The sequence below is a fragment of the Magallana gigas genome, chromosome 2, assembly GCF_963853765.1.
Source record: "Magallana gigas chromosome 2, xbMagGiga1.1, whole genome shotgun sequence".
Taxonomy (NCBI): domain Eukaryota; kingdom Metazoa; phylum Mollusca; class Bivalvia; order Ostreida; family Ostreidae; genus Magallana; species Magallana gigas.
In genome coordinates this window covers 4925550-4939406 of record NC_088854.1, presented here as the reverse complement: position 1 = coordinate 4939406, position 13857 = coordinate 4925550, and the positions used below count along the sequence as shown (strand labels likewise).

The window sequence follows — 13857 nt, the reverse complement described above, 5'->3', positions numbered from 1 at the left end:
CAAATATATGACTTGGAACCCCCACTCCCAAACAAAAACTCAAATATAAACTGTTCTCTCTCTCCCCCCCCCCCCCCCTTCCTTGTCGAATAATCTATTAAAATCAAAATATAATTTGGGTGTCTAAAAACTTTTATAAACTGGTAAAAAATGTTATTCTTAAAAAAAATTACATTACACCTTGCATAATTGACAAATGATCTATTGAGATACGATCAGAGGTCATATTTCTACCTTGGGATCAATAAGTAGTATTCATTGACAAGTTAAAATTAATTAATAACAATAAATGATTCAAATTATAAATGTTTATACTCCACATTCATCCCCCCCCCCCCCCCCCCCCCCCCCCCCCCAATCTAACCTGCTTATAAAGATTCAGTCTTCTTAATACATTCTTACATGTGTACAGTAGCAAATTTTAAATCATTTCTTGATTGCTTTTTCTCTCGTGATTCACATTAACATTTTGGAAATTGCTTAATTCAATTTTTAAGATTTATAAACAAAATGTTATATGCATCACTGCCATGTGTATTCACCTATTTGGGGCAATTGTAAAGTCTCCTAAACAAAGCAGTGACATCATTTGGCTAGGAATTACCCACATGGATCAAACACTACTGTATAACATATGAATAAGATAAAATACATTATTATTTCTAGTTCTAAAATGTCAGGGTGTCTCCAAGGGGGCATAATCTTACAATACAATTTTACGCGCAATGACACAAAGAGCAAAAATAAATTAAACGGTTTAGGGATGAGGATCTCAGATCTCAGAAGTTAACAAAATATACAGTGTATCATATCATTTCCTATTTCATAAAGGCGGGGGGGGGGGGGGGGGGGGGGGGGGGTGGGGGGGGGGGGGGGTTAAAGACAACACCTGGGGGTCATTAATGTACTTTACACCAGTTGATGCATCATAATGACTTTAGAAGATATTTTGTATTTTCCTGTTTCGTGGGGTCAGAACAGTCCCATAAGGTCATGACCTACATTGTATTTGATGCATTATAATACATTAAGAAAGAAATACTCCTTCCTTCCTATTATTACTCATATAAAAAATATAAGTGTCTACACTTACTTACATATGAAATACACAAATTTAATAAGAAATTGTTTATACAGGGTCAATATGGGGTCAACTCAACAGTGCATGCAGTCTGACAAATGAAAAAAATAACTTTTGCAACTAAAATGACAGAAACTTTACAAATGCGATAGGATAGGTAACGATGATAAGCTTATTTAAATATTAAAAGATGATGATACAGTATGCTGTCAAAGGGAGATTACATTTAGAAAGTGAAAGTAGAACTTATATACATGTGTATGTATGCTGGCAGGAATCCCATGCTGGCATCTTATTATATTGTGCTACTGCTACTACATGTATTATGCTTACCTAAATTGGTCAACATCATAATGATAATCCAATTAAAACACAATAATGAATTCCTTTAGCTGATCTTAACTACCGTAAGGCCTAAAAAAAAAATAGGTTTGTTTCCGCTTTCAGGCTGAAAAAAATTAGGGTCGGTCGGTCGGCTTTTTTTTTTTTTTTTAATCTTTTTTTTCCCCTCTCCATCTGTTCAATTGTGCATATTAAACCATTTATCTATTAAACTGGGTAAGATAAAAAAAAAAACAAGTATTTGTTGTCATTATTTAAATGATGTGATGAACTTTTTCCCCGGCTGGTGGGAACATTTCTCGAGCTCAACTGGCACGACATGTGCTGCCATTTGTAAATAACAAACATCTACACAACACTGATGACATCTCAATAAGTTCTATAAGCGTTTTTACGACTTAAATTTGGAGGACACAATAAATTTTTAAATCGGATAAAAACGAAATTTTAACAAAAAACGGATAAAAACGGAAATTTACGAAAAACTCGAAATTTTTTTTTGGGTCGGCGGGTTTAAGTTAGGGTCGGTCGGGAAAGCGGAAACAAACCTATTTTTTTTTTTTAGGCCTAATCCTTTTCTGCATACGGAAAACAGACATGTATGTATGGGTGTTGCTAAAACGCGGAACGGAAAACGGAACGGAATGGAAAATATCATCACGTTTATCCCTTAAAAAGGGTATAGACTGGCCAGAAACGATTTACTTTGTATCTTTTATTTATATCTAATGAATGATTATCAACATGTTGCTATCTTATTAATATTCATATGAATGTCTATCAATTATAGCATTGTATTCATTTGGCTTTAGTTGAGTACGAAACGGAAAAATCAAATGTATACGAATTGTGAAACATTAACATGATTAAACGAGCAAATTAGCTATAACTTTTTACTTATTTCTCTTATATGGTATTGCTGGCATATTAGCGTAACGTACGCAGTTAGTGAAAGCGTTTTATGCGTGTTTTGAGTATTTTTATATTATTTTCAAATATGATGTACATGTATATACTTACATCAAAATTGAATTTTCGGTGTTCTAGACGATCTTTTATCATACAGACGATACAGTATCATTGAGATGGAAGAAAAAAACTGTAGGACTGACGACATTAAAAAATTAAAATACAGTAAACATTAAAATACCCGGTAATTTGTGAAACTAGTAATTTGTGAAACTAGTATTTTTAGCAATGCAATTTTGTTTACGTTTGCATTACAAAGCATGCAGTTGTTTATTCCAGCAGCTATATACAAATGATCCGAATAGAGAGCTCTAGACGTTGCCTGGTTTGATTTTCCGATTATATATTGGGACTATAGTCTGTCGATCCCAAAATATTCATGCAGCACATTTGGACGATTTATAATGGAAAATGTTGACATCTTTTCTCCATTTGGAAGTCACTCAGAAGACCTTGCACAATTTTTCAACACCATCATCCGGGTCTGTTAAAATGCAAAACCCCGTAGACTTCTTTATTTTTAGCCGTGTATTTATACCAGCTGATAAGCTAGAGAGGACGTTTTAAAGAAAGAATAATGAGAATGTTTAATGCTTCTAAAAGAGAATAGCTTGAACCCTGAGGTATATATAAATATACAGCAAAAAGTGAATCGAGGATATTTTGGGACAGAATATAGTGGTCAATGCATGTACTGTTAATTTTGAGGAAATAAATATTCTTGAATAAATAATCTAATATTGCTAATCTTTCAAAAAAAATTAAAAAGGTACATAAAGTATATCGTTTTAGCATACTTAACAAATCTATGAGGTAAATAACATTAGATAAGATTTTCCGTTTTCCTTCCGTTCCGTTTTCCGTTCCGCGTTTTAGCAACACCCATGTATGTATACACGTGAACCCATCTAATCGAAGAGCTGGGTAAAACTAGTACCCGTTAATGAGACATGCAAACCTGTGTTGTGTACGTAACTTCAGACAAAGATCAGTCATTTGTAACATGCATGTATTTTTATGACCTATTCTTCAAATCCACTTGCACTATTTTATTAGGTAAATAACAGCTTTAAGGTGGTGCAGGACACCTGCATATTGTGATGTACATGTATACTTCCTATTGAGATAAACAATAAAGTATGTTGACTATTGATTAAATATTTACCCCCCAAATAATGTTACCTAACATTGAAGCGCAATGGGTTAGAGCGTTTACATGTCTGTAAGAGCATTGGGGTCCAAGGTGTATTTTTGGTAATTTACGAATTTTCATGGGGAGGGGGGGTCTGGACCCCTCACTCCCACCCCTTCTCTAAATCTGTGCACACGATGATGTTCATGTAGGCACACAGAAGCAAATCTAAAACCGGCAACCGCCACGGGGAGGGGGCATAATTTAATTTTTAATTTTGTTTGTAATAATTATATAGACCATTATACTTCCTATGACATAAAATGTTAAGATTATTGATTAACTGAAAATTCACTGCAAACAGGTCTACCCCAAATTGCACATAAAGTGCTGCTCATGTCACGATGTGTATTATCATATGGGCAGGGATCTCATCCTTCAGTTATGAAAATTATAATTTTTAAATGTATTACCGGAGTTTGTATGTAGCCTTCATTTTTAATTAAACTGGTATAAAACAGTGTTATTTAGGGGCAAACACATGGTGCGGGTATTACTGTCTAATGACAGCATCTAGTTAAATTTTTTTTTTTTTTTTTTTTTTACATATTTTTACATAGTATGGTAATTATGGTAATGTTTTGGGAGTTTATTAAATTTAACAAGCTCATCAAAGAAAATCATAGTCTTATGGGATCAATTTTCTGATATGGAGTTCCATTGTACCCAGGAGAAAGTGGGGAAATTTTGAAACAACTAATTGCATCTGTCAAGACTTTTATTAGAAAGACATTCAAAGTTTTATCAACAGAAGAGCATTACTTGGCTACCGGTATTTCCATTTACTGCAAAGGGAGGGGTTATTGTCTTTTTGTTGGTTTTTCTTTCAAACAATTAATAAAAAAATATCATCAGATACATAAATTTGTAAATGTATTACTTTTATACATTTGTATTTACAGTGAAATTCTGACAATTTTGATTTAAATTTTTCTAACTTTTTTTTTTTTTTACAATTCTAGAATTTTGTTTAATTCAATTCAATTATTTGTCCCATCTGAAATTAGCCTTGCCGGGGTAGTAGTCCCATTAGGACAGTTCTAGTTATCTTAATCATTTACAAAACACACTTGCCTACCACAAAGTCAACTAGTTTTATTTCAAATAAGTTATGACATTGTTCTAATTATAACAAAGATGTTTTCCCCTAAAAGGTTTAAAATAATTAATTATATATGCAGGCTCATGTGATCAAATAATCTTTTTATGCTTTTGTTAAATTTTTTTGTTTAAGTAATTTCAGATGACATCCTTAAATAGTTGTCAATAGAGACTAAATCTACTTGAATACAAATATAAACCTTGATATATTTTTTTTTTTTTTGTATTTTCATTTTTTTCTTACCTCTTTCACGCTTAGGATGAATGGCAATTTTAATATGTTTAAAGTGAATATTTGGAATTCATTAGGTCTCTATAACATGGTTGTATTGAACAGCGCTCAGTCAAGAGACGGCTTATATTTTATTTTTAATCTTTTTAAAATATTCTCGTGCAAAATAATTTGTTGTTATTGTTTAATTTAAAGGTGGTGGCGAATGTACCGGACCCTTACAGAACTGCTACAAGGATGCTGGAATTGACACAACAGGAGCCAGTATGCCTGAGCCAAGCTGGTATTTTAATGATTTATTGTAGATTGATTAGAATAAGGCACGCAGGAATAGTCCGATTATTTCCTTGGTAACCTCAAAACCATTGCATAAGTAGCAAGTCAGTTTTTTATCAGAACTTCGCGTTCGTGTTTATTTTTTGTTTGGATGACTCTACATTAAGGGGGTGTGCGGCCATCTTGTACATTTGAGGATAAGAATGTAAACATTTCTTGAACTGGCTTGTTTCTGACCGAAACTGACCAAAACTGTTGCCAAGAGGTATAAAAGCTTTAAATATAAGATTAAACATGTTTTGTATGCAAATTATGCATACACGAACAGGACAATGCCTTCTTAATCCCTTTAAACAACTGCGCAGCTGCAGACTTATTTTGAAGATTTAAAAATCTGAAAAATATGAAAGTGGTTCATTGGTGTCCTCTCTACAACCATTTGTTGAGAAAAAGGTCTAAGCTTGCTGTTTTATTATTCTTGATACATTGAGCCTTCTAGATTAATAAGATTGGTCTATCGACGCATCTTATATCTTCAAAAATAGGGTTTCCATGATCTACATTTTATATGTTGCTTTTATGCCTTGTCAAATGTTTGGGTGTAACAAAACTTGTTAGACATAAACTGTTGTTCTGATTAGCGTTATGGTCCATTGGCCTCTAGTTTTGTTGGTGTCCACAGTAACACAAAAAGTATACTATTTATATACTCACATTTATTTTTATTTTTCATCTGCACCTCACACATTGTTTTTTAAATAGTTGACCTTTCTTGAAACTCCACAAGGTCTATTTTTTTTTTTATAAAGAAAAACATTTGAAAGAAATGTCGAATTTTTTTTTAACACACATGCAGCGTTGAATGTTTCGAAATGGGAAGTAAAATTGAATTGATTTAGAGAAAATCTTGATTGTTTTTCAGTGAAGACGCAAAGACTCTTCAGACCTGTTTGAAGGGCTTAAGTACTGTGTGTGAGGGGAACTATGCGTATGACCAGAGCAAGACCAGTCTCCAGGACGTCGTAGCCAAATGTACAAGTAAGTAACCTCAGGGAACTCAGCAAAATTTAGATTTGACCCCCAATTTGACCATACCCTACCCCTAGGGATCATGATTAGAAAATCATTTAATATTAATTAAATAGAAGATATATTGGCGCTTCTGATTGGTCGAAAAATTTCTTTGATATTTTTGCCCGCTTTACTTTTCTCTACTGATTGAACACTGTTTATAGAACGAGAATTTCCAAAATAGACAATGTCAACTAAATATAAAGTTGTGTCTGTTTAATTGTAAGCAAACAAAATACAACTTTATAAATATGAAAAATTTAAAGTTTAACTTTAAAACACATAAATTAATTCACTGAATTGAAAATTAAGTATGCTTGAGGCGAAGATCAACATTAATGGCGAGGCTGGCTGTTCTAATTTCAGGAATCGTTATAAAGAACCTATAGTTCTATGCATGTTTACGGTAACACTGCTAACGATGAGTTTTAAATAAACACACGTACATGATCGGTCATCAGAATAAGCATTGTAGAGCACAGTGATGAGTAGTGCGTCAGCTCCCATCTTCAGAGCAGCGTATTCCAAACGGAAGGTATACCATTTAAGTACCTCACTGGCTATCTAGTTACCGCAACTTTTACAAAAGTTGCTCATACATACTATTCTCTGTCGACATATCAACTACTTTCCTCCATGATCGCGTCTTCTTGCATCGTGGTTATGCCCAGTTGCATGTTTTCAGCAATCTATCTCACATTAAAACTATTTTTAAAGAATCTTGTTGCACAGTGAATAATATCACTAGCCATCCTTTCGGTTTCAATTCAGCCGGTTCAGATTTTAACTCACTATTTGTTTCATTCATTAAATTCAGCTAAAAAGCTCTGCATCAGCTGAAGGCACAGCCATTTTGAATATTGTTGCGGTATTGTTTAGCATTCATATGCATCACTTCAGTTACATTATTTATATTTTTGCTCAATGACACCTCAAGTTTTAAGATTTGAGAATGTTTTATTAAATGATAAGAACTGATGTTTTAATAATTGTTACTATTTATTGACCGATCAGTTTTCCTTTGCTATGTCGATCAATAGAAAAAAATTTAAATTCATTTCTTAAAACTTGAATTAACGCTACTTAAGTATGCCTACACAAAAATTTCAGCTTTTCTGACCTTATGGCAAATACCACGAAATTTTCAATATTTTGAATTTTTAGCTCACCGAGACGAAGTCAGGGGGAGCTTATGCTATACCCTCGGCGTCGGCGTCGGCGTCCGGACCTGGTTAAAGTTTTTGTTGCAGGTCCTGTATCTAAGCTATTACTTGTCCTATCTTCACCAAACTTGCATGGATGATGCATCTAGACCTACTTATGGACTTGAAAGACTTGGATGCTGAATCTGAGTCCTGAATTTCAGATGCTGGAGGAGGTTAAGGTTGTTGGACCAGGTTAAAGTTTTTGTTGCAGGTGCCCTTTGATAGCAATATCTAAGTTACTGCAGGTCCGTACTTCACCAAACTTGCATGGATGGTGTGTCTTATGATACTGATGCACCAGACAGGCTTGAGTGCTGAATCTGAGCTATAGGTTTCGGATGCTGGAGGAGGTTAAGGTTTTTGGAGCAGGTTGAAGTTTTGTTGCAGGTGCCCTTTGATAGCAATATCTAAGTTACTGCTGGTCCGTACTTCACCAAACTTGCATTGATGGTGTGTCTTATGATACTGATGCACCAGGCAGGCTTGGGTGCTGAATCTGAGCTAAAGGCTACAGATGCTGAAGGAGGTTAAGGTTTTTAGAGCTGGTTAAAGTTTTTGAAACAGGTGCCCTCTGATGATTATATCTTAGTTACTACTTGTCCTCACTTCACCAGACTTCCATGGATGGTGCGTCTAATGATACTGATGCACCAGACAGACTTGAATGCTGAGTCTGAGCCATAGGTTTCAGATGCTGGGTATGGTTAAGTTTTTTGGAACAGGTCACATGTTTGATAGATAATAGTACTATTTCAAACTTGCATAGTTGATTAAACTGTAATATGAATGAATGACAGAGGAAGCTTCAGATGCAGAGCTTGATCTCCATTATCAAGGATGCTAAAAAATATATCTTAGTTATTACAGGTCCTAACTTCACCAAACTTGAATGGATGGTGTGTCTTATGATACAGATGCACCTGACAGACATTGATGTTGAATCTGAGCCATAGGTTTTAATTGCTAGTGCCCTCTGATGATGATATCTTAGTTATTACTGGTCTGAACTTCACCAAACTTGCATGGAGATGCGTCTTATGTATACTGATGCACCTGACAGGCTTGAATGCTGAATCTGAGCCATAGGTTTCGGATGCTGGATGAGGTTTAGTTTTTTTGGAACAGGTCATATGTTTTATAGATGATGGCTTGCATAGTTGATTTAACTATATTATAAATGAAACGCAGAGGTTGCTTCAGATGCAGAGCCTGATCTCCATTATCAAGGATGCTTAAGAAATCTCCTACCTCACTCAAACCTGCTTGATAGATAGATGTGTTTGTTGATAAATGAAATAACATGATTCCTATGATATAGTATTGTATGGTATGAAACAATATTGTTTAATATGATACAATATAATATCATATGTAATATTATAAAAAGTTATATGATACGATATGATATTGTATCAATTTTTTTTATATTTTATGTTATGATATTGTATTATGATATCGTTATGTATAGTATTGTATATTATGATACAATATTGTATAATATTATATTGTATTATTAATTTATTATTTTTCACATGATACTATTAGATAAGATATTGCAAAATATTATATCCTCTGATACAATATTGTATATTCTATAATATTGTATCATACGATATTGTATAATATGATATTAGTTTCTGTAATATAGAATTATATCACATGAAATTGTATAATATGATACTGTAATATTATATAATATCATATTAGAAAATATTGTATACTATGATATTGGTTTATAATATGATATATTATCACATGAAATTGTATTTTATGATATTGTAAAATATATAATTGTATCATATGATACAATATGTATAATATAATATTGTATTATATAATATTTTACTTTATCACATAATATTGTATCATTTGAATCAAATATGATACAATGTTATATCAAATTATATTGTATCATATGATACAATATCATATTATGTATCAAATATGACACAGTATCGTACAATATCATACTATAAAATACAGTATAATATCATATGTTTCAATGTTATGATGTATTATGTAATATGATATTGTAATATAATACTATATTGTTTTATATATTATGATATTGTATTATGTGATCAAATACAATAACGTATAACACAATACAATATCATATCATACGTTACAATATCATATCTCATCATTGTTTGTTATGGTATTTTATTGTATTATATGATATATGTGGTAAATATGATAGGATGCAATATTTAATTTTATATTATTGTATTGATTAACATATGAACATATGATTATCATACAATTTTTTAACAGATGATATACAATATTGTGTCAAAACAGAATCCATGAATATCCAAGATCATCAAGTGTGATTTTCATATAATATGATAAAGGTGGTCTCATAAAGGTGAAGTCTCATAAGGGTGATGTCTCATCTCGGTGAGCTTTGTAATCTGTGATTACCTATGTTTTACATTTAAAAGAGGGCTTGACCCTTTATTTCAACTTGAATTCCCATTACCCAATAATGTTTTGTGTCAAGGTTGGTCAAAATTCAAAAAGTTGTTTTGGAGAAGTTTCGTACGCACATTCATCGCCAGTACATTGTTACGTCATTTTATTAACAAAATCATATACGAGAAATGACGCAACGAAAATTGACGTAACAATAAACTGACAAGTGCATTACTGCGTCATTTTATCAACACATAAAATGATTAGTATAAACGAAAAATGACAGAACAGTGCATTAGCAAGAAGTGGTCTTTGGCGAAAATAGATAGCACGTAAGAAAATGCAAAACGCTTACGGACAGACGGACGTCGGATAGCAAAATATTTATAGCCCCCTTATTTATACCCTTTAAAGTATTTTTGGTATGAAGAATGCATGGGTTTACAACAAGTCAACGAAGGTTAAAGCTTGCTTTGAGAAGAAAAATTCCAGCTGATAGCTATATGCTCCGTTCTGCCACTGCTACCTTGTCTGTTTTGTTTTGTTTATTCCCCTTTGTTTTACCTGTGTTACTTTTGTCTACTTGTCTTTTTTCACTTTCGTTTATTGACATGTGTTAACTCTGTCTTTTCTACCCATGACAGGTGCAGGAACCCAGGCCTTCCCCTCCTTTGTCCTTATCCTGGTTGCTGCCTTGATGACGTTTGTAAAGGCCTTTTAAGGATATTAATCAACATGCCTACCTCTGGTGAATATAAGCAGTCCATAAAAAGATAGAAATACTATTTTGGACCTAGGATAAAACACGTAGTTAAGCAATGTTGGAGAGAGATCATAAAACACAATTTTGATAAGGAAATTATATGAACAATATGATTTGGGCTTTTTGTTAAACAGTTCTCAAGCACGTATACTTGTTTGTTAGTTAATCCTTTACTACAGAATGAATCGTTTGAAAAATCAAGAACAATGTTTTATTATACCGTGTTCCTTTCATTTTACTGCTGAAAACGTCACTTGTCCATTGTGCTTGTAGAAATTATTTTCATTTGGAAAGTGTTTGAAGATTAAACATAGTGAAATAGCTTAAGAAAAACGTTATGCAATTGTTATTTGTGGTTATTTCAATGCATAGATGTTGATGTATTTGTAAAAAGTTGTATTAAAGGTTCAAAAGGGTTCAAGTAAAAATTATAATTAAAATTAATTTTTTTCACTTTTTCAGATTCGATTACCGAATTTGAAATGTTTGGTTCAGTAGTTTTTTTTGTAACGGTTAGTTAACTATATGAATGTTGTGTAAAAATGACTGAATGATGTTTTAAATGAATGTTGTATTCCATTCATAAATGGAGAATATACATAATGTGTATGTTGCTTTTATAGCATTGGGTTTTAATGGCTACATTTTTATGATTTTAGTTATTGTGTTTATGATGATGTCTTCCAGTCGTGAACAAATCACAACAAACAAGCGGTATGTTTAAACAAACTGCCTCTCTCCTAATCATGCATCTACAGATATTATCATTTTACTATGATTATGTTCATACTTCAGCTATTTGCATTATTATACTTTTACTTACTTTTTGATACAACCATGTTACATCTGATTAAAACCATACAAATGGGTTTTTATGAATCAATGTTTGGTTTCTCTTTCATTATTGGAAAAAAGTCTTATTAGTTTTTTGTCTAAATACTTTGTTCAATATTTACAAAATAAATGCTTTTTTAGGAAATAAACTGTCGTAAACATCAATACAAGCGTTGTTTACTTAATCCGAATTTGATGGTTATTAAATGCATCAAGTGGTTCATAGAAGCAGTGGATATGTTGAATGCTAACAGACAATTTTTCTTAACACTGTAAAATTGAGGTGGGCTATTACGTACAAAAATGATCGAACACCGAATAAACAGAAAATAATCTCCTCTGCGCCCGTACATGTAGCTATACGGTCAGTACTGTAACCGTTTGGTAACGACAATTCATTTCTGTTAAACATTGGAGGTAACAACGCCCGATCAAACCCATATTAGACATTGGTGTGACGGTCTGTGGATTGACCAGCCGTGTTCAGTTGCTACTTATAGCTTAATCATCAGAGAGGTATACATACTGTATCATTAAGTGACCGAGACATAAGTTATGGGTCCTCTTCTCTGGGTTGTATCGCATTGATTTTTCAATTTAGAGAAAAGGCATGTATTCTCAACAGAGACCGAGGGTTAATGTGCAATAAAGAGAAGCATACAGCATCTTTTTTTAGTGGAATGGGTGGGACTGACTTATCAAAAAATTATTTGTGTATATTTTTTAACATGAAATAAAATCGAATTATCAAGTTTTATTTAAGGAAACCAAAACAAAATAGGTTTCAGGAGCTGCTGAATTTACAAAAATAAATAATTTCTTCTGTTTTTAACACTGTCCAATTGTCAACTTCTTTAACTTCTTTATTCAATCGTTACGTTATGTATAACCCCCCACCTTCTTGTGCACACTTTTATGCAGTTCAACATCTTGATATTAGGCTATAAATTCATTACGTGAAGTACTTATTTCATTTTATAATGTTTAAAAATCATTGTGTATGTAATGATACTTGAAAAAAGATCGTCTTTCCATACCGGCGACATCAGCGAACGATCAAATGAAGCATTAAGTCGGGTTACCACAAATCAACCGGCGCATTCTGCGTACGCCGGTTTGATAAATAGTCGTTTTGGTGGCAGGGGACAGTTTTTTTGAGTGCCTAACATGTACCGAGGGGGTAGACATATACTTGAGGTCAATGTAAATAAATAAGGGGGGACAGTTTCATGAGGGCTGGTTAATTACACTTCATATACCCCTAGCTTAAATAATAGACCCACCCAGAGCATGTAATCTACATATTGCAGTGCAGATGCACTAAAAACACACTGGGGACCCTGCAAGATTTTGGCTTGATTTTTCAAAATTTGGGCCTCATCCGCACCCCTACAGCCCCTCCCAGTCCCGAGCGAGGGAGATAAATTACAAAGCATTTGGTAGATAATTGTATGCCCTGATGAAATTTCACCAATTGATCTGGGGTCAATCACCTTCGTTCTGAGATACAGACCTTCTCCTAAACCCTACTGCTTACCAGCGGAATTTCCTCAGCATATCACAGCATGTATTAGTTTCGCATTTGCATCTATGTCTATCCTAAGCATCATAGTGACACCTACATATTGCACATCATTTTTCTCAGCAAGCACTCTGCTATACAGGAAATGTATCTGATAATTACTTCATTCATTTTTATTCATAAAATATCTCATCAAACAGCACCTATCACTAATTTTTAAGAAATTTGACCGGGTCTTTAGTACAAAACTATCCCCTGCCACCTTTATCCGAGGTGCAAGGGACAGTTTCGGATACATTATTTTTGTAAAATTGAGAGTTGCTGTACTTGAAGGCTTATAAGTGCTGCTAAAATTCATGAATTTTTTTTTTAATGATTATCATTGGTTAGAGGGATGTCTCTTGTTGAAATTGATATGCAATATGTAGCCCCCTAAAAGTAAAGTACATTGGAATTAGAAGTAAAATGCGAAATTTGCGGCTATAACTGTTGTGTTGATTTTACACAGTGAAATTGCAAGTTACAGACAGGAGGTACATGTAAAATGACACAAAAAGTAGGTGGGTGGGACATTGTAAACTATACACCGGTAAGTTTCTGACATGTGATGGTGCAACATGCACAAGGCACGGAAGGTCAACCCTTTGTAGGGAATTAGCTAGGGAAGATCTAAAAAGCCGAAAGATCATGAAAAAGAAATATGAAAGGGTCGAAATCTCGAAAAAAAACCACTTTGTAGAAAAGGCTACTCATTACAAGTACTGCAATTTTCCTCAGAAAATGGCGATTGGCTTTATAACGAGTGAATTGAAGGTACTTTTGCTGAATGGGAACAAAGGAAATTCTAGTTACAG

General features: G+C 33.3%; 1 protein-coding gene across 2 annotated transcripts in view; it reads left to right on the top strand.

The window, feature by feature from the left end:
• Positions 1 to 11651, top strand: part of LOC136269679 (uncharacterized) — a 29632-nt gene extending 17981 nt beyond the window's left edge. For both annotated transcript variants that reach the window (XM_066074644.1, XM_066074643.1), the window contains exons 8-10: positions 5113 to 5200; positions 6116 to 6231; positions 10529 to 11651. In XM_066074644.1, coding sequence (XP_065930716.1) covers positions 5113 to 5200; positions 6116 to 6231; positions 10529 to 10605 — 281 coding nt within the window. In that variant the 3' untranslated portion in view covers positions 10606 to 11651. The remainder of the gene's footprint in view (positions 1 to 5112; positions 5201 to 6115; positions 6232 to 10528) is intronic.
• The last annotated feature ends 2206 nt before the right edge of the window (positions 11652 to 13857 follow it).